Source organism: Musca vetustissima, unplaced genomic scaffold (assembly GCF_032173495.1).
Source record: "Musca vetustissima isolate MV318-11 ecotype Yass unplaced genomic scaffold, APGP_CSIRO_Mvet_v1 utg10506, whole genome shotgun sequence".
Taxonomy (NCBI): domain Eukaryota; kingdom Metazoa; phylum Arthropoda; class Insecta; order Diptera; family Muscidae; genus Musca; species Musca vetustissima.
The window spans coordinates 21,017-46,054 of NW_026877233.1; the positions used below are offsets into that span (position 1 = coordinate 21,017).

General features: G+C 35.0%; 1 protein-coding gene across 1 annotated transcript; it reads left to right on the forward strand.

Moving 5' to 3' along the window:
• Nucleotides 1-3,439: 3,439 nt before the first annotated feature.
• On the forward strand, nt 3,440-20,987 carry LOC133321818 (calcium-binding protein E63-1-like). The gene is made up of 3 exons (XM_061530890.1): nt 3,440-3,636; nt 6,557-6,705; nt 20,958-20,987. The coding sequence occupies exons 1-3, from the start codon at nt 3,440-3,442 to the stop codon at nt 20,978-20,980; spliced, it is 369 nt and encodes a 122-aa protein (XP_061386874.1). The 3' UTR covers nt 20,981-20,987.
• Nucleotides 20,988-25,038: the final 4,051 nt, after the last annotated feature.

The following is a 25,038-nucleotide window of genomic DNA, read 5'->3' on the forward strand; positions in this document are numbered from 1 at the left end:
GTTATACTTGTTTTGGCAAAGAATATTTTCTTTGTTCTGTTATGCGGAATATTTTATTTTCTCTTTAAAATATTTTCTAATAGAATTCAAATTTTAAATAGAAGACAAATTACAAATTCCTATTTTTTTTTTAATATAAAATAAATTCCTATTTTTAAATTCAATGGACCTGGGTGCGTATAACTGCTGTCATAAAGTATACGTCACAATTGGCAAATTAACCATTTCGGACACAGTAATAAAGGTTGTGATAATCCACATAAGGCGTGGATTTTTTAAAAATAATTTCTAATGGTCCGCCAATAGGCATGGATTTGTTTAAAATATTTTTTAATGTAATAAAATCATTTCGGAGGCCTGATGTGTTCCTCTAGCTATGTCAGTTCTATTAAGTGTAGGTTGCTAGCCTCCTAGCTACCTGAGACCATCGTTCCAGCTTACATCCACAGAAGGGCATAAGAGATCAGACTTCTAATTATAGAAGGCCAAACTTCCAGCTACAGGAGGTCAGCAATCTGGCTAAATGAAGACAGCCTACTATCAACAGAAGGCCAGATTGTTATCCACAGAAGCTCAGTCTATCCAGCATATAGAAGGACAGTTTTCTAGTTAACAAAGATCACACTTCTAGAATTCTAGATATATAAGGACAGCCTACTACCCCCAGAAGAGCAGCCTACCAGGTATAGAAAACCAGCATATTATCCACAGAAACGTAGTCTACTAGGTATAGAAGACCAACCTATTTGCTATAGAAGATCAGCCGAATATCCCGTTCAAAAAATTAGAAACCCTGTTCTTTCTTGTTTGGTCTAACTAAATACGTTTTTAGTAAATATTTCGGACGAATCCGAGGACCCCACATAAAATTTTATGATGATTGCGAGAAAAATCACATATTCTGACAATTGGAGATCGTTTTAATGTATTAGGGAGGAAAAGGATATACAAGATATTGAGTTAAAAGGACGAAATATTCTACAAACAAATACCTTATTCGATAAAACTGAAGAAATTTAACCTTTAAAATACTACAATGGCCACAAATCACAATATTGAGGTATTTCATCATGTATGTTAGAGTCGGCCGAAAAAAAAATAATCATTTGAATTTTTCTTTCTGCGAATTTGTCCTTCTACCCACAGAAGGACTGCTTAACAGTTTTTAAAGACAGCTTATTATTCAGGGAAGGGATAGCCTACTAGGTATAGAAGACCACCGTCGAAAATTAGGGGGGGGGGGGATGGTGGCATTAAATTATTTACCAATTAAGGGCATTTTTCACATTTCTAACCAGTGAGCGGAACAGCATAGTCGGACGGAGCCGACCATACAATATCCTACACAGCTACAACGAAACTCTAACTTTCTGTTGATGTTTATTCCGAGTATGTGCAATATTTCGTGATATTTACACCCTCTTGCCCGATTAGAGGTCACCTCTCCCTTATACTGACACATTTTCCGAATATTATTAATATTAAGTACAGTCCTTATAATTACTTGTCCATATTTCCATCACCGTGGTTGTGACGTTCGGCTTATAATTGTGGCCTATAGATCGACTCGAAAAAACACTAAACAAATAAGTTTTCAGTCCACTTCATCCCAAAATTTGTATCTGATCATCACCGAAAATTATGGGCGTTGTCCTCTTGACCATACCTGGTTCCCCATGGGAAATTTCAAAGCGATCAGGGCCACCTCTAGTGTGGTAATGGGTTATTAAATAATATCTGAATACTTAAGCACCTGTAAATATTTATGTGTATTTACACACACCTACGTGCATATGACTATGTCATTGGTATCAATTTAAAGGCCAACCACTCCTCTTGAATATACTATCAAATTCTCGGGTATAAGTTCTTCAGGAGTAAATATATACGCTATAGAATACAAATTTTGTAACTTTTCACACAAAAGTCAGGGTCCACTAAATATTGGACGATCTTTATCAAAACAGACATGCTTATTCTTTGGTTCGATTGCCTTCTCCATGTAAAATTTCCCTAAATATGAACCCATCTTTACCAAAAACAATAGGGGTCTTTATTGGCCAGAACCCATCCTACATGCAAAATTTCGTGAAGATTTGTCCCTAACTGTGGCCTGTATCGTGTTTACAAATTATAATGGACATACGGACTTTTGTGTGAAAAATTACCAAATTTGCATTCTATGGCGTATATATTTACTCCTGAAGGACATGAAGCCGAGATGTTGATAGTATATTTAAGAGGAGTGGTTGACCTTTAAATTGATACCAATTTTATTGTCGTATGTACTCGGATGTGGGAGTTACACTTAAATATTTACAGGTACTTACGTATTCATATATTATTTAGTAACTCATTACCACACTAGAGTGCGAAATATAGCGCTGGTCGCTTTGACATTTTCCATGAGAATCCAGGTATGGTCAAGGACAATGCCTATAATTTTCGGTGATGAGTCGAATTATCACAACACAACTCACGATGAAGGGAATCTAGACAAGTAATTAGAAGACATGTACTGAATATTCGTAATATACATATGTCAGTGTAAGGAAGAGCACTTTAATCGGGCAAGAGGTTGCAAATATCACGAAATATTGCCAGGCTAGGAATTAACATCCGCAGAAAGTTAAAGTTCCGTGGTAGTTGTGTAGGGTATCGTACCGTCCGACTATACTGCTAGAAATCAAATTTTAAAATTCCTATTTTTTGTTAATATAATATAACTTCCTATTTTTAAATCCAAGTGACCTGGGTGCGTATAACTGCTGTCATAAAGCATACGCCACAGTTGTAGTTGGAAAAATATACCCATTTCGGACACAGTAGAAAATGTTGTAGGAAACGTTTTATTAATATTTTTAAAATATTTTTTATGGGCCAAATAGAGGCATAGATTTTTTAAAAATAATTTAGAATGCTCCACCTATAGGCGTGGATTTTTTAAAAATAATTTAGAATGCTTCACCTATAGGCGTGGATTTTTTTTTAAAATAATTTAGAATACTACACCTATAGGCGTGGATTTTTTAAACATAATTTAGAATGCTCCACTTATAGGCATGGATTTTTTAAACATAATTAAGAATGCTCCACTTAATGGTCCAAAGTACTACAAAATGTTAAATATTTATTTTTTAAATTAAATTTAATTGAAATTTAATTAAAAAGAAATTCATTAAAAACTCTTGCTCCCTTCACGCTCACACAAAAATTCCATTGCCCCTTCACATTGTATTACTTTTTCCACCCTTTTTTCTAATTAAGTTATAGGAAATAACTTCATTTTTGTAATGAGGGGACAACAACTATTTTAGTTATTTGCTTCGATTTCATTGTTTTAATTGCATTTGTTTTCTATCTCTCTTTCTTCCTTTTTTATAATCCCCCCTCTCTGCCGTGGATGTTTGCCGACACGTTATTGCAAAATTTTGCTCCGATGAATGTCCTGATGTTGCTGCTGCTCCTCGATATAATAGGTAATGGTTTAATAAATGAAGCGGAATTCCTGCAATGGGTGGGTCGCATACAGGCCCTGCGCGACGAACAACACCAGCAGCAACAACAGCAAGAGGAAAATGCCAGCAAACCCGATGAATTGGATGATGTCACCCAGGATTTAATTGCAGCATTTAGGTATGTATCCGCCAATTGAATAGTTTGTAAACTGTTTGAGTAGATGTGTGTGTGGTTGTGTGTCATCATCCTGTGTGTAGGATGTGTGAGTTTCTGTGTGTGTGGGGGGCCCTATTGTTCGTTGGACCATTGAAACCACTTGAAATGAATAGCGGCACAGTGGTTTAGCTCTCTGCCCCCCAATATTTGAGAGTTGCTGCATCTGATAATGACACAAGCCACAAAACGGATGCACATTTTTTTTTGCGGAGAATTTTTTGAATTTTTGTTCGTGTGGTTTTTGTTGTTGCATCCTGAAGCATTTGTCTGTGACAAGTGGTTGCGTATGGTAACATATGGCAAACACTTGTGCTGTGTTTGTTCCGGCTAAACATTTAAATGTCACAGCAGAATTTAGACTTTAAAAAAGGCTATGTTTAAAGGGTTTCATAGACGTGGATAGGGAATGAAGGAAATATAATGTATGAGAAAAGGACTGGCTATAAACATTCATTTTTGAAAAAAAAAATTAGGATAGATAACTGAACTGTATTTAAAATGAAAATTAAGCCATGGATTTTTATTTTAAAAATATTTTTAGGCATATTTTTATCCTACACAACTATGTTGTCAGGGTAGTATTGCTTTGTGCAGCCCCAAGAGTTTGTAACGCCGCGAAATATTTGTCCTAGACCCACCTTTAAGTACACCGATCGTCATATCTCGACTAGCTGAGTCGATCTAGACATGTGTGTCCGTCCGGCCGTCCGTCTGACCATTATATTTTGTAAACACGATACAGGCCACATTTGTGAACCAATCTTCACGAAACTTTGCATGTAGGAAGGGTTCGGCCCAATGAAGACCCCTATTGTTTTTGGTAAAGATCTGTTAATATCTAGAGCATGAAATGGGCCAAATACTTATTTTTATCAGTTTTTCAGGTCGCTCAACAGGTCGCAATTATGTACCGAACATCTCGAATTTTTACATGGAGAAGGGGATCGGGTCAAAGAATAATCTTGCCTATTTTAATAAAGATCGGTCAATATTTAGCGGGTCAAATTGACCCTAACTCTTGTGTGAAAAATGACAAAATTTGTATTCTATGGCATATATATTTTTTATACTGAAGGACATAGACCCGAGAGGTTGATAGTATATCGAAGAGGAGTGGCTGACCTTTAAATTGATACCAATTATATTGTCGTATGTACTCGAATGTGGGAGTTACACGTATATATTTAAGGTGCTTACGTATTCAGATATTATTTAATAAACCATTCCCACACTAGAGGGCGGAAATATAGCGCTGATCGCTTTGAACTGTTCCATGAGGTTCCAGTTATGATCAAGGACAATGCCCATAATTTTCGGTAATGATCAGATAATAATATTAGGATGAAGTGGACCGAAAACTTTTTTTTGCGGTTTCTTCGAGTCGATCTATTTGCCATAATTATAAGCCGAACATCACGAAACATCCCACGGTGAATGGAAAATGAAAAAGTAATTAGAAGGACAATATTAAACATTAGTAATATTCGGAACATATGCCAACGTATAGAACCGCAGAAAGTTAGATTTTTATAGAAGTTGTGTAGGGTATCATATGGTCGGCCCCGTCCGACTATACTGCTCACTGGTTTTAAAAATATGTTTAGGCATATTTATATCCTACACAACTATGTTGTCAGGGTATTATAGCTTTGTGCAGCCCCAAGAGTTTGTAACGCCGCGAAAAATCCAGAACCTTTAAGAGTTTCGTGGTATATCTGACTAGCTGAGTATCTAGACATGTGTGTCCGGCCGGCCGTCCGTCTGTCCATTTTATTTTGTAAACACGATACTGCCACAGTTTTGAAATATTTTTTGCATGTAGGATGGGTTAAGGCCTGGATTTTTTTAATATTTTTTAGGAGATGAAATCTATTTAATTTTTGTGGTTTTTTTTTTAATAGTTGTTTTTAAACCATTACCACACTAGACATTATCCATAGCACCATGTTGTGTCCAGTTATTGTCAAGGACAATGTCATATTTACAGTGATGACCGCGCTAATAATATAGGATGAAGTGGACCGCTTTTTGGTTTTGAAATATTTTAAGCCGAACATAACAAAACAACCCTATCTAAGGCCTGGATTTTTTTTTAATATTTTTTCAAAATCTATCTAAGGCGTGGAGTTTTTTTAAATAGTTTTATTGGACCAAACATTTTCCGTAACATTGTGGTGTTCTCCTTGTCATATTACAGTTCCGCGCTAATCTTTGACGTTCTTTTGTGGAGTTCAACTTTCCATTCACCCCTACCACCCCTTGAAAATAAAAATCAGTTGAAATTTCTTCTTATATTTTATCCAGCCAGTTTGTTCATCAACTGTCTATGTTTGGTGTAAAATTTCCCATTATTTAAATTACCCAGCATTTGAGTCAGCTTTTACAACCCAACAGTTAGGTTGCCAGCCAGACAGTCAACCAAGTTAAGCATCCCCGTACAAACATCCTTCACCACAAAGCCTGGCAATGTCAGTAGCAAAATGCGTTTTACAACGGTACTTTTTTCTCCGTTCATCCTCTCTGTGGTTTTTCTGATTTGCCTAGTCTGTCATTGAGCGTGAAAGGCCATTAAGTGTGGTGTTATATAAATCCGACGAACAAAAAAACCAAATCTTTTCACAAGCAGCAGCAGCAACAACAATTGAAAAAAAAACTGGGTGTGAATTGTGGTCGATATCTGTGGTGATGGCATCATCGTCAATGTTGGCTCGAAAGCCACCACAATGTTTAACAGATTTTTTTTGTTTTTTTTTTTATTTCCCATCCCTCCTCTCCAAATTATTTTTTCAACAACACTTTAAAATGTCATTGTTTATTTAGCGTTATTTATTTGTTTATATTTTTTGTTGTTATTTATATTTTTTCTTTCCTATTTTTGCAGAGTATTTGATCGAGATGGCAATGGTTTTATTACCCGTGATGAATTACAAACCGCCATGGAAATGATTGGTGAACCCCTGACAGAAACACAGTTGACACAGCTATTGGCCATAGCGGATCTAGATCAGGATGGGCGAATCGATTATGAAGGTAAGTCAAAGAGAAGGCTATATTTACATTTAAGAGAAAATATCTACCTTTAAAGAGAAATCTGCTGTTAGTAAGAAAAAAAACATTAATGGATGATCCCAAGCCATAGTTGGGCAGACTTGCACACCAGCGTTGATGCATTCTCTTAACAAATTTTTATGTTAAAACAAAAATAACACATAATGAAAATTTTTCTACAATTTTTTAATAAATTAATTATTTTAACTTCCTGGGATGTTATTTACGTTTTAAAAATATTAAATTAAATAAATTCCGCAAAATAATTCTTGTTGTAATTTTCCCTTAAACATTTTTTATGAGACATTTTGCCCACCAATGTCCCAAGCACACACAAAGTCGATTGGGAGAGAGTTTGGTTTATGTTAAGAGTTCAACATCTGAGAAGAGAGTCGTAAAATATACAGAGAAAGCTTTGTTTACATTACATCTACCAAGAGAAACTAGGAGAAAACATAGTCCATTATAAGAAGTAACTGTGAAGGGATGATCACAATGCAAATATAATGGGGTGAGAGAGAGAGGGTTATGTTTATATTAAGAGCTTTCTTAGAAGGGAGTCTTAGTAGACTCTGAGAGGACTGGCTTCATTATGCTGTGAATGTAGGTGCTAAGTAACTGCGATGAGGGGATCATAACGAGATTATAAAGTTAATAGAGATTTCTGTTTACATTAAGAGAGCAATAAGTAATGTGAGAGCCTTATAGTTATTCCTCCAAACAAAGGTCTCTTTGTAGTGAGAGGAGCTCAAATCCTATTTGCTTAATTCCTTAATTCTTTAATTAGGATTATTTATTTAATTAGGATTACTTATTCAGCCTCAATGTATAATATTCACACTATAAATTTCTCTTTAATTATATTTTTTTCATGCATGTTCGTACATGTACGGCTTTTTTTCTTCTTTTTATCATTTTGTAAATATTTACTTGTCCTTACCACCCACACACATTGTCTGCTCAGTTGTGTCATTTGTTGTAGTACACGTCTCGATTACATAAAAACAGAAAAAAAATAAACCGACAAGTGTTTCAACTGTTTGTCACACAAACACACATACGTACATATTTGATAGACGACACAAGCAGTTCAATGCAGAGATGGGAATGTGAAAATTAAGTAGTATCCAGAATACTATTTTCAGGCTCCAGTTATGTTCACGGACAACGCCTATAATTTTCGGTGATGATCAGATTATAAAATTGGTTGAAGTGGGTGTTTTTGAGTCGATGCTAATCATAGGCCGAACATCAGTACACAACCAACGGTGAAGGGAATCTGGACAATTAATTAAAACGGCTGTACTATGTACATATGGTCGGCCCGTCCGACTATACTGCTTCGCTCACTGGCTTTAATTTTTTTTAAAGGGGTAGAATTTTTTAAATAATTATTCAAGGCCTAACAATAGTCGCAGATAAAATTTGTTGGTGTTAAATTGTAAACAAAGTACAGGTCGCATTTATGATCCGAATTGGATGAAATTTGTCATACGTAACTTGTTCGGTCCAAGGACGAACCCTAATGAAATTGGGAAAAATCGGTTCAGATTTAGATATAGCTCCCATATTTATATTTTCGTCCGATTTAATGTATATGGTGCACCAAAGTCCCTTAATATCTTTTGATTTGCACGAAATTTGCCTCAGCGTAATGAATTATGCCTAGAATGATGTGTGTTAAGTTTATTGAAAATCAGTTCAAATTTAGATGTGGATTCCATATATATTTTCGTCCAATTTAATGCAAATGGTGCACCAAAGTCCCTATATATCTTTCGATTTGCACGAAATTTGGCATAGCGTACTGAATTAAGTCTAGAATGATGTGTGTTAAGTTTATTGAAAATCGGTTCAGATTTAGATATAGCTCCCATTTATATTTTCGTCCGATTTAATGTATATGGTACACCAAAGTCCCTATATTTCTTTCGATTTGCACGAAATTTGGCATAGCGTACTGAATTAAGTCCAGAATGATGTGTGTTAAGTTTCATGAAAATCGGTTCAGATTTAGATATAGCTCCCATATATATATTTTCGTCCGATTTAATATATATGGTGCACCAAAGTCCCTGTATATCTTTTGATTGGCACGAAATTTGGTGCAGGGTAATTAAGTCCAGAATGATATGTATTAAGTTTCTTGAAAATCGGTTCAGATTTAGATATATCTCCCATTTATATTTTCGTCCGATTTTATGTAAATGGTGCACCAAAGTGCCTATACATCCTTCGATTTGCTCAAAATTTGTCTCATTCTCTATCTAGTTCATCCAATTTCATGTCAGTGGTTCTTCGAAAATGCGACGTCTGTTATAATGCATCTGTTGAATATAACCGCGATGAAGGGTATCATATGGCCGTCCGACTTTACTACTTTCCTTACTGGTTTAAAAATATTTTTTCAAGACCTGGACTTTTTTTAAAATATTTGCTCAAGACCCGGATTTTTTTTAAGATTTAACTTTTTTATTGGTATTTAAAAAAAATTTCCTTAAATGAGATCTCAAATTTGCCATCTCAGTTTCATTGTTTTGTTTTTATAAAGGTTTCATCGTTACAATCCTCGTGCCAGCAAGTGTCGCACATTTTCTAGTCCATCATCGTCAGCAAAATGCTTAGGATTTTATTTATGACCCCCCTCCTCCCTCTCTAAATAAATGAAATGAGGACAATATTTTATTTTTGTGCTATTTTGTCTAAGTATTTTTGCTTACCATGCATTTTTTGTGGGGACCTAAGCAACAAGCTGTTGCTTTCGGGTCGTCCCTGACGAGTTTATTAACCTTAGACCACTTGACAAATCTTCCCAAGGAAACTGCTCACGTATGAAATAACAAGACTGCTGACAAGACTGTGTGTGTATGAATTTTATTTGGAGCTACTTGTGTTTATGCGGCACCATAGTGTTGTCGACATTTTGTAGGAGATTTTTTTCGAATCGATTCCTTATGCAATTTCTTCAATAGAGGTCCTTCGGTCAACAAAGATTCGGTTTTATCCAAAAACCATAATCGATATTAGACAAAGAAGTTATACGTTTCAAATATCTGTGTCCACCTTTACTAAGACTCCTTGCCAAATTTGTCCTGCATATTTTTTGGCTAACAATGCCCTTCAGGCATTTTCTATTCTGTTTTTTAAACGACACTTGAATAGTAATAACTGGGAATTTGCTTAGTTGCCACATTCGGATATCACTTTCAATGGTCGGCACGTTTGCCGTCTGCCAGCAAATTTCCCGTCGCACTTACCTAAATTCTTATTTGCATACCAAATAAATATTCATTGTTGTAACGCTTAGGGCAAATTTGAATTATAAATAATGGAAGACAAAAACAAAACAACTAACTATGTAAAGCAACAGGATAAACGAAATTGGTAGGGGGGAAGGGAAGTTCTAACCTATCTTCATTGGAAAAATGTTGGGTGTACGAATAGTACCTTGTCTATAACTAACATTAATGTTCATCATTTTTTCAATCAATCATTCAATTTGTCATTCCCAGTTAGTTCATTACATTTCGATGACTTTCATTCGATTTCATTCAATTCGAAACGATTCAATTCATTTTATTTTTATTATTTACTTACTCCAACGCAAAAACAAAACACAGGAATGTGGCTTGAATGAAAGTGACTATTATCGGCATGGTACTAACTGAAACACTATTTGTTTAAACTATAGTTCTTCAACAATCAATAAAAAGGTGTAGATAAAAAATAATGTTTTGAAGAATATGGAACAAGTCTAGTTTAGGGGCTCCACTCGGATCGCTTTGAAATTTTTACCGTAAGTAGTCCTCGCTGAGCTGATTACAGTGATATATATTTTATGTGGGGGAAATGCATACTTCCCGAGATATGGGCCTTGAAACGAGGACAAAGCGATCCGAGTGGAGCCCCTAAACTAGACTTAAGTCGAAATTTTTTTAAGGCGTGGATTTTTATACCCTACACAACTATGTTGTCAGGGTATTATAGCTTTGTGCAGCTCCAAAAGTTTGTAACGCCGCGAAATATTGGTCCTAGACCCACCTTTAAGTATACCGATCGTCATATCTCGACTAGCTGAGTCGATCTAGACATGTGTGTCCGTCCGTCCGTCTGTCCATTATAATTTGTAAACACGATACAGGCCACAGTGAAGACTCCTATTGTTTTTGAAAAAGATCGGTTAATATTTAGGGGATGAAATGGACAAAAAACTTTATTTTTGTCGGTTTTTATGGTCGTTCCAAAGGCCGCAATTATGGCCCAAACACCGCATGGAGAAGGGGATCGGGCCAGAGAATAAGCATGCCTGTTTTGATGAAGATCGGCCAATAATTAGCGGGTCAAATGGACCCTGACTTTTGTGTGAAAAATTAGAAAATTTGTATTCTATAGCGTATATATTTACTCCTGAAGATCAAAGACCCGAGAAGTTGGTAGTATCTCAAAGAGGAGTGGGTGACCTTTAAATTGATACCAATTGTATTGTCGTATGTACTCGGGTGTGAGAGTTACACTTAAGTATTTACAGGTGCTTATGTATTCAGGTATGATTTAGTTGCCCATTACCACACTAGAGGGCGGAAATATAGCTCTGATCGCTTTAAAATTTTCCATAAGGTTCCAGTTGTAGTCAAGGAGAACGCCTATCATTTTCGGTGATGATCAGATAGAAATTTTGGGATGAAATGGACCAAAAACTTAAATTTTTGTGTTTTTTGATCTATAAGCCACAGTTAAAAGCCGAACATCACAATACAACCTCCGTCGAAGGGAATCTGGAAAAGTAATTAGAAGCGCTATACTGAATATTTGTATATTCGGAAAATATGTCGGTGTAAGGAAGAGGTGCTGTTGACCTCTAATCAGGTAAGAGGGAGCAAATATCACGAAATACTGCCCAGACTCGGAATAAACATCCGCAGAAAGTTAGAGTTCCATGGTAGTTGTGTAGGGTATCGTATGGTCGGCCCCGTCCGACTATACTGCTCCGCTCACTGGTTTAAAAATATTTTTTGAAGGCGTAAATTTTTTAAAATATTTTTTCAAGGCGTGGATGGTTTTAGAAATATTTTTTCAAGACGTGGATTTTTTAAAAATATTTGTTCAAGACGTGGATGTTATTAGAAATATTTTTTCAAGATGTGGATTTTTTAAAAATATTTTTTTAAGGCCTGGATTTAAAAAAAAATTAAGGCCTGGATTTTTTCAAAAACATTTTTAAGGCGTACATTTTTTAATATTTTTTCAAGGCGTGGATTTAAAAAAAGAATATTATCTCAGCAACTAAACCGTTTGTCGCCTTGTGTGGGTCTTGACAAAATTGTTTATGTTTGTCATGGATTACTTGCTTACTTACTTAGCTGGCTTGTGACAGAACATTCGTTCCATTAGCCGAGCTTAGAAAAGATTTCCAGGCGCGTCGGTCTTTTGCGCAGTTTTTCCAATTTGAAAGACCATTTTCGGCAATGTTGTCTTCGACTTGATCTTTCCATCGTATTCGTGGCCTTCCCCTTCTGCGTGAACCATCAGCTGGTTCGCTTTTATATGCCTTCTGGGCTGGGCCATTTTCATCCATTCTCACAACATGACCTAGTCAACGTAGTCGCTGTAGCTCAATACGTCTAACAATGTCGATATCCGAGAATAGCTGGGACAACTCATGGTTCATTCGACGGTAATATTCACACCATCAACGCAGATCGGCTCCTTAGATCTTTCGGAGAATTTTTCTCTCAAACAATCCTAGAGCTGCCTTATCTGTTTGCGTAAGTACCCATGCTTCAGATCCATATAACAGCACGGGTAGTATCAGCGTCTTGTAGAGTGTGAGTTGTTTGCTCAGACCATAGTATCATCTGTTGGCCATCACTATCCTTCTCCGAATTTCAAAACTGTCATGTCATTCGTTTTGTTTATGACGGTACCAAGGTATATAAAATCTTTGACTACCTTGAAGCTGTAGTTCTCAAGTTCCACAGTTGGTCCGAGTCTGCTGGACATCTTGCGCGTTGATACCATCAGCTTGGTCTTCTCGCCGTTTACTGCCAGACTCACTTTGGCCGACTCCTTCTCAATCTGTTCAAAGGTGGCTGTTACCGCTCTCAATGTTCGACCCATTATGTCGATGTCATCCGACGTAGGCGAGTAACATGTGTTGTTCTGTTCACTTTAGCCTCCCGTATGAACTTTTCCAGCAGGATGTTAAAAAGGTCACACGACAAACTACTATCACATTGTCTGAATCCTCGTTCGGTATTAAAGGGCTCCGAGAGGTCCTTTCCGAATTTAACTGCTGATCTTGTGCCTGTTAAAGTTATCCTGCATAGCCGAATTAATTTTGCAGGAATTCCAAGCGCAGACATGGTTTTATACATCTCTGAACGGATAGGGCTGTCGAATGCGCCTTTATAGTCGACAAATAGGTGTAATGAGTCGATGTGTTTTTCGTGTTTTTTTCAGGATTTGGCGCAGAATGAAAATCTAGTCAATGGTGGATTTGCCAGGTCTGAAGCCACATTGGTATGGTCCAATAATGTCACTGACCATTGGTTTCAGTTGTTCACACAGCACACTGGATAGCACTTTATATGCGATGGGAAGGAGACTTATTCCTCTATAGTTGGCACATATCGTCTTGTCTCCATTTTTGAGCACGGGATACATGATGCTAAGGTTCCAATCATTAGGCATGCATTTTTCTAGCCAAATTGTACTAATCAATTGGTACATGCTCCTTACCAGCATCGGACCACCAGTCTTCAATAGTTCGGCTTGTAACCCTTCGGCACCTGCTGCTTTATTATTCATCAGCCGATTGATTGCTATTCTGACTTATAGGTTCTGGGGTATCCTCTTCACCGCTACTATTTGATACCAGAAGTTTTTCAAAATGCTCCTTCCAGGTCCTCAGCACGCTGTCTGTATCTGTCACCAGGTTTCCTTCTTTATCTCTACAGGAGGATGTGCCTGCACCAAAGCCTTCGGTTTGGATTTACTTACGTCAGTCCCTTTCCATCGCATTTCCTGTAAGGCAATAATATCGACGTTGTACTTCTTGAGTACATCCGCCAAAGCGAACACTTCGCCTGTTCTGTACAACGTACGCACATTCCAAGTGCAGATTCGCAGATCGTGGTCGTTTATACATTTGCGGTGGTCGTCAACATTAGGGGAGTTTGGTTTTCTTTTTCGTTGCTTTTTCATATTAGGTTGGGAAAATAGCTCCCCAGGTGGCACCGCGGGGAGGTCAGTGTCCACAATTGTCATGGATTATCATTGAAAAAAATGTAAAACTTTTATCTCCCTCGATAAAATATGTTTAAAATTATCCTCGTTTTTGCTCTATTCTTGAAAAAAAAAAAACACTCATATGGAATCGTTGATATTAGTTCCCGATTCGAAGTGGAATATCCTAATATCCTGACACATTTGTAAATGCGTGAGTGTGGATTATTTCTTCTCTGTTTTGTTTATCCATTCATTATTCAATACAATTTGTGTTGAACGAGTAGACCTACAAACACTACTATTTATTTTCATATTATTGACACACACACACACTCAGAGATACACCCACGAGACCATTTCATGGTAGAAAGGGTATTGGTTAATTGTATGCCCACAGAAGAGGGCGTTATTTAATCATTACTTTATTAACAATCAACAGTTGTTTTTTATGGAGATATGTCAGGGGACTTTTTGGCTTGAATTTTTAAAGGAATTTTGTATACAGCAAACACCTTAATATTCCAAAAATATATATATATTAAAAATCCCTCTATTGTATGTTACCCCTGTTGTAACCCTGAGTGATTATGAAAATATTCAAAAAAATATTCACCACACAAATATTCAAATAAAAATATTTCATCCCCCCCAGACGATTATTGTCTGGATTATTTACTAAGTGGCTAGGTGGATGGTTGACTTAGCTGGTTAGGTAGGTGGTAGACAGATTATGTAATTTTATGGATATTAAGTTATTTGAGAACACTGTACTGAATACCTAAATACAAAATTGTTATTATCATAGATAATCTAATAAAGAATAATTGCCAGCACGGTAATGACCACAAGGTAGTTGAAATATGAAAATAAGTTAAACGTGTGCCATGATTTTTAAACAAATATTTTTAAATTTTTATACCCTTCACTACACTGTTGTACAGGGTATTATGTCTTTGTGCACATGTTTGTAACAGACAAATAGAAACGAGATAGACCCATGATTCCTTTTGCAAATATGCATAGAATCACTTTCTGAGTCGATTTATGCATGTCCGTCCGTCCGCCCGTCTGTAGATGTTAAATTGTAAACAAAGTACAGGTCGCATTTATGATCCGATTTGAATGAAATTTGGCACAGCTCACTTATTTGGTCCAAGGACGAACCCTATTGAAATTAGGGAAAATCGGTTCAGATTTAGATATAGCTCCCGTATATAGTTTTGTCCGATTTAAGGTCAATGGGCTACCAACGTCCCTACATATCTTTCGATATGCATGAAATCTGGCATATAGTACTGAATTTGGTTCAGAATGATTTGTGCTAAGTTTCGTGAAAATCGGTTCAGCTTTAGATATAGCTCCCATATATAGTTTTGTCCGATTTTATGTAAATGGTGCACCGAAGCCAGTATATATATTTCGATTTCCACGAAATTTTGCATATTATACTGAACTCTGTCTAGAATGATGTGTGTCAAGTTTCGAGAAGATCGGTTCAGATTTAGATATAACTCCTATATGTATTTTCGTCCGATTTAAGATAAATGGGGCACCAAAGTCCCTATATATCTTTCGATTTGCACGAAATTTGGCATAGGGTACTGAATTAGGTCCAGAATGATGTGTGCTAAGTTTCGTGAAAATCGGCTCAGCTTTAGATATAGCTCCCATATATAGATTTGTCCGATTTTATGTAAATGGTGCACCGAAGCCAGTATATATATTTAGATTTGCACGAAATTTTGCATATTTTACTGAACTGTGTCTAGAATGATGTGTGCCAAATTTTGATAAAATCGGGTCAGATTTATATATAGCACCTATATATATTTTCGCCCAATTTTGTGTTTTTTCTGTAATTGTATTTATACTTGATGTTGTTCGGCATGGGTTAGATTTAGATTTAAGGGGACCCCCCCCCATTCTCGGGGTCAAAATTTTTGTTGACTTAATTCCAATCTACACTAATTCAAGAATGTCCCTACAAAATTTCAAGTAAAAATCTCAAGAACTCTTGAAGATATTGCCGATTTATTGTGTCAGCATCAAGTTACGGCTGAAGGGCTTCTCAAACTTTAAACGCGTTTTTCTCTAAACATTTTTTTGCGAATGACGGGCACGATAACTCCAAAACTAATAACCCAATCGATTTCAAATTTTTACACGTTTCTCTGTGAGTGTATAGCTATCGTATGAACTAGGATAAAACCAATCGGTGAAGATCTTCCTTATTTTTTAAATTGGTTTTTAGTAAAAAATCGTCGATTTTCCAAAAATATTTTTTCAAAGGTTTGCTATTTTGTTAATTTTAGAGCGAAGTCAATAATCCTAGTTCATACGAGAGCCAGACATGTACTCTTTCTAACACCGTTGGAATTTTCGGATTCCGATGTTCCAGTAAGGAGTTATCATGACCGCCATCAAAAATAAGGACTTTTCTTTGATCACAATAAACAACAAAAAACAACAACAATTTTTTTTGTAAATTATTTTTCCTCCTTTTTAAATCTTCAAATATATATGTGCAAAGTTACAAACCTTAACAAGCATTGGTATTGATTTACCAGCCCATTGAAAATCTTGAAAAATTAAAATCGAGAATGGGTGGGGTTCCCTTAAGTTCGTTCAATTTCATGTCAATATTCCTTCGAAAAGGTGACGTCTGTTAGGATACATATGTAGAATATGCCCAAAGTGGTGAAGGGTATCATATAGTCGGCCCAGTCCGACTTTACTACTTTTCTTTCTTGACTGAACATTTTTTTAATCTACGATTAATTCTGGGCATCAAAAATATTTTTTTAATAAAAATCAAAAACAAAAAAAAATGAAAAGAAAACATTTTTAGTTTGAATATAATTATCTGTTAATAAATTCCAAAAGAAACAAATTAACGATGTCGAAAACCATAACCACAATAAACGAAATAGAACTAATTAATGGAGTTAATTACTTTTTCTTGGTAACCAAAGACGACGGACGACAAGCAACATAACCTCATTTCATAATTTATGCTTTAAGGGGATAATGACCAACCCAAGGTAATGTTACTTCAAAAGAAACCCAAAAAAAAATAAAACAAAACAGCAGGACAGAGATGGCAATTGACAAAGAACAGCTTGAGGCAAGCTGTTAAAACGTTTCAGCATAATATTTAACTAAGGAAAATCTAGCATTAAATAATATTTCCACGAAGTTTTTTCTCTTTTCCAGTTGCCTTTACTTCCAAAGTGAACAAAAAAGTTAATTTTCATAAAAAAGCTTAGACGGTATGGGAATTCTATTCTGCCTAACCGTTTTGTTTTTTCTTACTTGTTTCTATTTGTTTTTTTTTCATTTTTTTTTTTTTTTTTTTGTTTTTGAGAACGCATTTTGGCACGCGATACTACAAATGGTGCTAAGTACCAGACTTTGGTAACATTGTTCATTAAAGTTGAATTATTATTGTTGTTACTGTTACGGGGTAGGCGTTGATTTATGGCAATGTGGATGGCTAAGAACAATTTATGTTTCTAACCTTAGTGTTGGTGTGTGTGTATTTGAAAAAATAAGTGTAAATTAAAAATTTTTTTTCAGGTATGTCGTAAACGTTTTCAATTTGTATACCCAACACAACTATGTTGTCAGGGTATTATAACTTTGTGCAGCCGCAAGAGTTTGTAACGCCGCGAAATATTAGTCCTAGACCCATCTTTAAGTATACCGATCGTCATATCTCCACTAGCTGAGTCGATCTAGACATGTGTGTTCGTCCGTTCGTCCGTCTGTCCATTATAATTGGTAAACACGATACAGGCCACAGTTATGGACCAATCTTCACGAAATTTTGCATGTAGGATGGGTTCTGGCGAATGAAGACTTATCACTCAAACATCGCAAAATTTTACATGGAGAAGGGGATTGGGCCAAGGAAAAAGCATGCCTGTTTTGATAAAGATTGGTCAATATTTAGCGGGTCAAATGGACCCTGATTTTTGTGTGAAAAATTACAAAATTTGTATTCTATGGCGTATATATTTACCCCTGAAGAACATAGGCCCGAAAAGTTGATAGCATATCCAAGAGGAGTGGTTGACCTTTAAATTGCTACTAATTATATTGTCGTATGTACTCGGATGAGGTAGTTACACTTAAATATTTACAGGTACTTACGTATTCAGATATTATTTAATAAACCATTACCACACTTGAAGGCGGAAATATAGCGCGGATCGCTTTGAAATGTACCATGAGGTTCCAGTTATGGTCAAGGACAACACCTATAATTTTCGGTGATGTTCAGATAATAATTTTGGGATGAAGTGGACCGAAAACATAATTTTTTGTGCATAGGCAACAATTATAAGCCGAACATCACAACACAAGGGAAAGTGAACATGTCATTAGAAACACTGTACTGAATATTAGTAATTTTCGCAAAATATGGCCTCTAATATCAGAAATATTGAAGAGGCTCGGAATAAACATTAGCAGAATGTTTGAGTTCCCTGGTAGTTGTGAAGGGTATCGTATGGACGGCCCCGCTCACTGGTTTTTAATTAAAACATATATTTGTATACCCTTCACTACACTGTGATACAGGGTACAGATCACTTATTTGGCCCAAGGACAAACCCTATTGAAATTGGGAAAAATCGGTTCAGATTTAAATATAGCTCCCATATATATTTTCGTCCGATTTTAGGCAAATGGTGCACCAAAGTACCTACATATCTTCGGATTTGTACGAAATTTGGCATAGCGTACTGAATTAAGTCTAGAATGACGTGTGTTAAATTTAGTAAAAATCGGTTCAGATTTAGATATAACTACCATATATATTTTCGTCCGTTTTAAGATAAATGGTGCACCAAAGTACCTATATATCCATCGATTTGCACAATGTTTGGCACAGCGTATTGAATTAAGTCTAGAATGACGTGTGTTAAATTTAGTAAAAATCGGTTCAGATTTAGATATAACTACCATATATTTTCGTCCGATTTTAGGTAAATGGTGCACAAAAATCCCTTTATATCCTTTAATTTGCACGAAATTTGGCATAGCGTACTGGATTCTAGACTTAGAATGATGAGTGGTAAGCTTCGTGAAAATCGGTTCAGATTTAAATATAGCTCGCATATATAGTTTCGTCTGATTTTAGGTACACAGTGCACTAAAGTCCCTATATATACTTCAATTTGCACGAAATTTTCGATTTCACATAAATGATGCACCAATGTTTGTACGATTAACACGAATTTCTACACAACGTATCAAATTGAGACTTGAATAACGTTATCGCGTTTTGTTGATATTAATGTAGATGCTGCCATAGCTTCCATATGTATTTCGAACGGGTGTCTGATTGAAATTACATTTTTAACAGTGCGGCGACCGAATAGCGTGTATCAATGTTGCTGTAAATCGTTTTTCATAAATTTGTCCCATGGTACGCAGTCGACTCCAAATCTGCCCAAATGAATTTAAATTTATCATTGGTTGCGGAAAGAAATTATTACGTTCCTTCGAGGGAACATTGACATGCAATTGTAAGGACACATATGTACAATATACTCAAAGTGGTGAAGGGTATCAGATAGTCATTTTTTCGAAAACTTCAAAATATATTTTTTGCATTTAAATATATTTTCAGAAACCTAAAAAACATTTTTCATTAATATAAAAAAATATTTTTTATTCAAATATATATGGCAAATATATAGTATAGTAGTTTTGGGTTAATTGATCTGTCGTCGCAAACTTTTCAAGATATTGACCTCCAAACCCTATTTGGGTGGAAGCTGTGTTTACTTTAATGTAAACAAGTGAAAAAGCGTTAAGTTCGGCCGGGCCGAACTTTGGATACCCTCCACCAGGTACTTGAAATGAAAATATAGGGAACATACAAAAAAATGGACCTATACCGACATTTCTACAAACTGATTACGTAAATAACTTTGTAATAGAAAATTATACCCTCAGCCTTATGGCTAATTAGTGTGTATACACGTTCACACGGTGAAAATGTGCCTCATCGAAATATTGGTTCTAGACCCCACGTTTCTTTGGATCAAATCCGTTTCAGAAAAATTTGATTTCATCCCATCTTATTATTTCTACCAGAAGGTACCTCCCACACAGGGGCTACGGCTAAGCCTAAATGCCGAAATTGGGGGTACCCTTATATGGGGGCTACCCGAAAAAATGGGCCGATGTTAATAATTTTTTGTGGAAATATTTGGAACCTATTAAGAACTTAAAATACTAAATTACTGACAATTCTGTGGAAAAAATACGATCAAAATCCCCCAAAATACTGAAAATCCGTAGGTACCGTTATATGGGGGCTTCCAGAAAAAGTGGACCTATATTTATATTTTTTTGTGGAGACATTTAATACCCAATAAGAACTCAATGTACCAAATTTCAGCGTATTCGGTTGAAAAACGTGCTCAAGAACCCTAAAATACCGAAAATTGGGAGGTACTGTTATATGGGAGCTATGCCTAAACGTGGATCGATATATCCCATATTCAAACTTGACCTGCCTGCAGACAAAAGACAACCGTATGCAAAATTTCAGCACCCTATCTCAATTCCTTCAGAAGATAGCGTGATTACAACAGACGGACGGACGGACAGACGGACGGACGGACGGACACGGCTAGATCGTCTTAGAATTTTACCCTGATCAAGAATATATATACTTTATAGGATCGGAAATTAATATTTCGATGAGTTACAAACGGAATGACAAAATTAATATACCCTCCATACTATGGTGGAGGGTATAAAAATGTGTACAAACAGGTTGAGGCGAACCATTTTTAGGTTTAGAAATATTTTTATTAAATATTTCCAAAAAAATCATTTTTTTTCAATATTTATATAAACATTTATTTTTTATTAACATAGAATCATGCTTATAATTCTGCTATAAAAATGATTTTTTTTTTTCAAAAAATTTACACTAAAAAAAATATTTATCTATGCTTATCCAACTCTTCATTTTTCTCTCTTTTCAGAATTTACAAAATTATTACTCTAAAGTGTGTGTGTGTATGAGCGTGTGGCAGCTTTGATGTATGAACCTCATTTCAAAATAGTAACAGCAACAACAAAACTATGTAACATTTTATTCTTTGCAACAAAAAAACAACAAAATAAAAAATTTATAGATAACAAAAAAATAATAATGATAATTATACTCAAATTTTTAACTTAAAAAATATATAAAAACATTTTTATTAAAAATATATATAAAATTATGAATACGGCAAACAACAACAACAATTATAATCAAAATTTTGTTTTATATTTATATGATGAAAACAATGTTGATACCAGCAACAAATTATGGGAATTATTACAACCGGAAGACTTTTCTTTAAAAGAAGTCTTCTATATAAATTTTTTTCAAAATAAAAAACTAAATATTATATACAAAAATATAAAAAAATATTATTAAAAATATTTTTTGAGATAAACAAGAAACACCACCTTATTAAAGGAAAATTATTATATATGAAAAATAACTTTACTATTACAACAACAAAAAAAACAATAATAAATATACAAATTTCTATAAAAGAAATTGAAATTATAATGAAAATAAAGAATAAATATATTTTTGTTAAGCTTAATGTTATTATATACTTATATTGAAGAGGAAGAAGAATAAAAAAACAAATGAAAAAACAAAACACTTTCAACAAAACAAAGTGCAACAAAATATGAGCAACATAAAAACAAAACAAACAAAAAAACAACAAAAACATAGTCTAAGTTTTTATTTTTACAATGCATACTATTATTACTATTATTATTAAATATCAAATATAAATGTTTAAAAAAAAATAATTTAGATTATTATGTGAAAAGTGAAACAAACAAAAAAAACAAAACAAAAATGCTGAAAGAAGAAAAAATATACTTAATTTGTTTTTTGTTTCTGTTATTAATTTTAAGTTAATTTATAATGTTATAAAACCAAATTAAACTTAATTATTATATTTTTAAATAATACAAAACAAAATATAATAAAAAACTAAATAAACAACTGAAAATTGTTTAAATAATAATAAGAAACAAATCAATAAATTGTTTAGTTATTGATAAAATAATAACAAATGATAAAAAAAAAAACGTTTGACATAATTTTCAAATCACAAGAGCGAACAAAAATAGGCAAGAGAAAAAGGAAGGTGTGTTGGCGCGTATGAGTAACGTCGCCACGTATACGCTCCAGTTACCAAATGTGATTTCGTTTTAGGAATTGTTCAGAAACAATTTAGATTTTTAAAGGAAATCAGGTGATAAAGCCAGATATAAAATTAGGAGTCCAAAAAATAGAGCAAGATATTTTTTATGTACTTCAAAAAATATTTGTTTAATCATATTAAAACCAGTGAGCGGAGCAGTATACTCGGACGGGACCGATCATACGATACCCTATACAACTACCACGGAACTCTAATTATCTGCGGATGTTTATTCCGAGTGTGGGTAATATTTCTTGCCCGATTAGAGGTCAATAGCACCTCTTCCTTACTTTTTCGAATATTCAGTACAGCCCTTCTAATTACTTGTCCAGATTCACTTCACGGTGGGTTGTGTTGTGATGTTCGAATTATACTCGGCTCGAAAACACACAAAAAATTAAGTTTTCGGTCCATTTCAACCCAAAATTTTAATCCGATCATCACCGAAAATTGTAGGCGTTGTCCTTGACCATAACTGGAACTTCATGGACAATTTTAAAGCCATCAGCGCAATATGTCCGCCCTCTAATGTGGTAATGGGTTACTAAATAATATCTGAATACGTAAGCACCTGTAAATATTTGACTGTAACTCCCACATCTGAGTAGATACATCACTATATTTGGTATAACTTTAAAGGCAAACCACTCCTCTTGCATATGCTATCAACTACTCGGGTCTATATCCTTCAGGAGTACATATATACGCCCCAGAACAAAAATTTTATAATTTTTCACACAAAACTCAGGGTCCATTTGACACACTAAATATTGACCGATCTTTACCAAAACAGGTATGCTTATTCTTTGGCCCGATCTTCTTCTCGCGATGTTCGTGCCATAATGGCGGCCTCTGTACCGTCCAGAAAAACTGACAAAAATTAAGTATTTGGTCCATTTCGTCCCCTAAATATTAACCGATCTTTACCAAAAATAGAGGGGTTCATTGGCCAGAACCCATTCTACATGCAAAATTTCGTGAAGATTGGTCCATAACTGTGGCCTGTATATGTTTAAAAATTATAATGGACAAACGGACGGGCGGACACAGATCGACTCAGCTAGTCGAGATATGACGATCGGTATACTCTTGGGGCTACACAAAGCTAAACACCCTGGCAACATAGTTGTGTAGTGTATAAACACTAGGATTTTTATACCCTACACAGAGTTTGTAACGCCGCGTAATATTGATCCTAGAACCACCTTTTAGTATGTTCATCATATATCTCATGATTAATATATCTCATAATCAATATATCTCATATCTCGACTAGCTTAGTCGATTCTAGTCAAAGAAGACCCCTATATATTTTGGTACATATTTGTTGATATTTAAGAGATGAAATGATCTCTATCGGCCTCGTTTATACGCCAATCTTCGTCTTCGTCTCGGAATTCTGATCCGCAAAAAGTTACAGTTCAATGGTAGATGTGTAGGGTATGATATGGTAGATCCGTCGGACTACTCTTTCATTTAAAATATATATATATATATATGGTTTTTGAAACGAACTTGTTTTTGAAACGACATTTTGTATAACCATATTTCCAAAAAAAGTTATCTTTATCAGCCCATGGAATATTTTTAGAATAGTAGTTTAGTCCTGAATATTTTTCTTTTCTTAACTAATGGCGTATAATTAACAACAACATTTATTCGCCTATATAATATCGGATTGGCATCGTTCTAAAATTACCTTTTTCCGACCTATTTAGTTTTTTTAGCTATTGTTTTAAATGGTGGAAATGGTTTTAATTTTTTGACACCATATTAATGGAAAACAAAATATTTTTATCATCCATTTGAAATATTTTCCATAAATCGCAGGCAATATAAAATGGATACCACCTTTAAAATGCAAAAGAAAAAACCCTTAACTCTTTCAATGAAAAATAAAAATTAGGGCGTATAATTAACGACACCACTCATACGCCTACAGATGTCTATATACTGGCTCTTTCGGTTTTTATACCCTACACAACTATGTTGTCAGGTTATTATAGCTTTGTACAGCCCCAAGAGTTTGTAACGCCGTAAATTATTGGTTCTAGACCCATCTTTAAGCCAATGAAGACCCCTATTGTTTTTGGTAAAGTTCGGTTAACATTTAGGGGATGAAATGGACCAATAACTTTATTTTTGTCTGATTTTCTGGTTGCTCCATAGGCCGCAATTATGGCCCAAACATCGAGCATTTTTACATAGAGAAGGGGATCGAGCCAAAGAATAAGCATGCCTGTTTTGATAAAGATCGGTCAATATTTAGCGTGTCAAATGGACCCTGACTTTTGTGTGAAAAATTACAAAATTTGTTTTCTATGGCGTATATATTTACTCTTGAAGGACATAGACCCAAAATGTTGATAATATATCGAAAAGGAGTTGTTGACCTTTAAATCGATACCAATTATATTGTAGTATGTATCCGGATGTGGGAGTTAGACTAACATATTTACAGGTGGGCGGAAATATAGCGCTGATCGCTTTGAAATGTTCCGTGAGGTCCGAATTATGGTCAAGGACAATGCCTATGATTTTCGGTGATGATCAGATAATCATATTGGGATGAAGTGGGCCGAAAACTTAAATTTTTGTGTTTTTTCACAACACAGCCCAAGGTGAAAGCAAGTAATTGGAAGGGATGTAGTGAATATTAGTAATATTTGTTGACCTCTAGTCGATTAATGTTACAAATATCACAGAAAGTTAGATTTTCGTGGGAGTTGTGTAGGGTATCGGCCCCGTTCGACTAAACTTCTCCGCTCACAGGTTATATATCGAAATAAAATTAAAAACTATTTAATATTTATTTTCGTCTGATTTCATGACAAAGAAATTGTTC

Coding starts and splice junctions, on each gene's coding strand:
- LOC133321818 (XM_061530890.1), top strand. CDS start 3,440: ATGAATGTCCTGATGTTGCTGCTGCTCCTCGATATAATAGGTAATGGT. Junction 3,637..6,556: donor GATTTAATTGCAGCATTTAG/GTATGTATCCGC, acceptor CTATTTTTGCAG/AGTATTTGATCGAGATGGCA. Junction 6,706..20,957: donor TGGGCGAATCGATTATGAAG/GTAAGTCAAAGA, acceptor CTCTCTTTTCAG/AATTTACAAAATTATTACTC.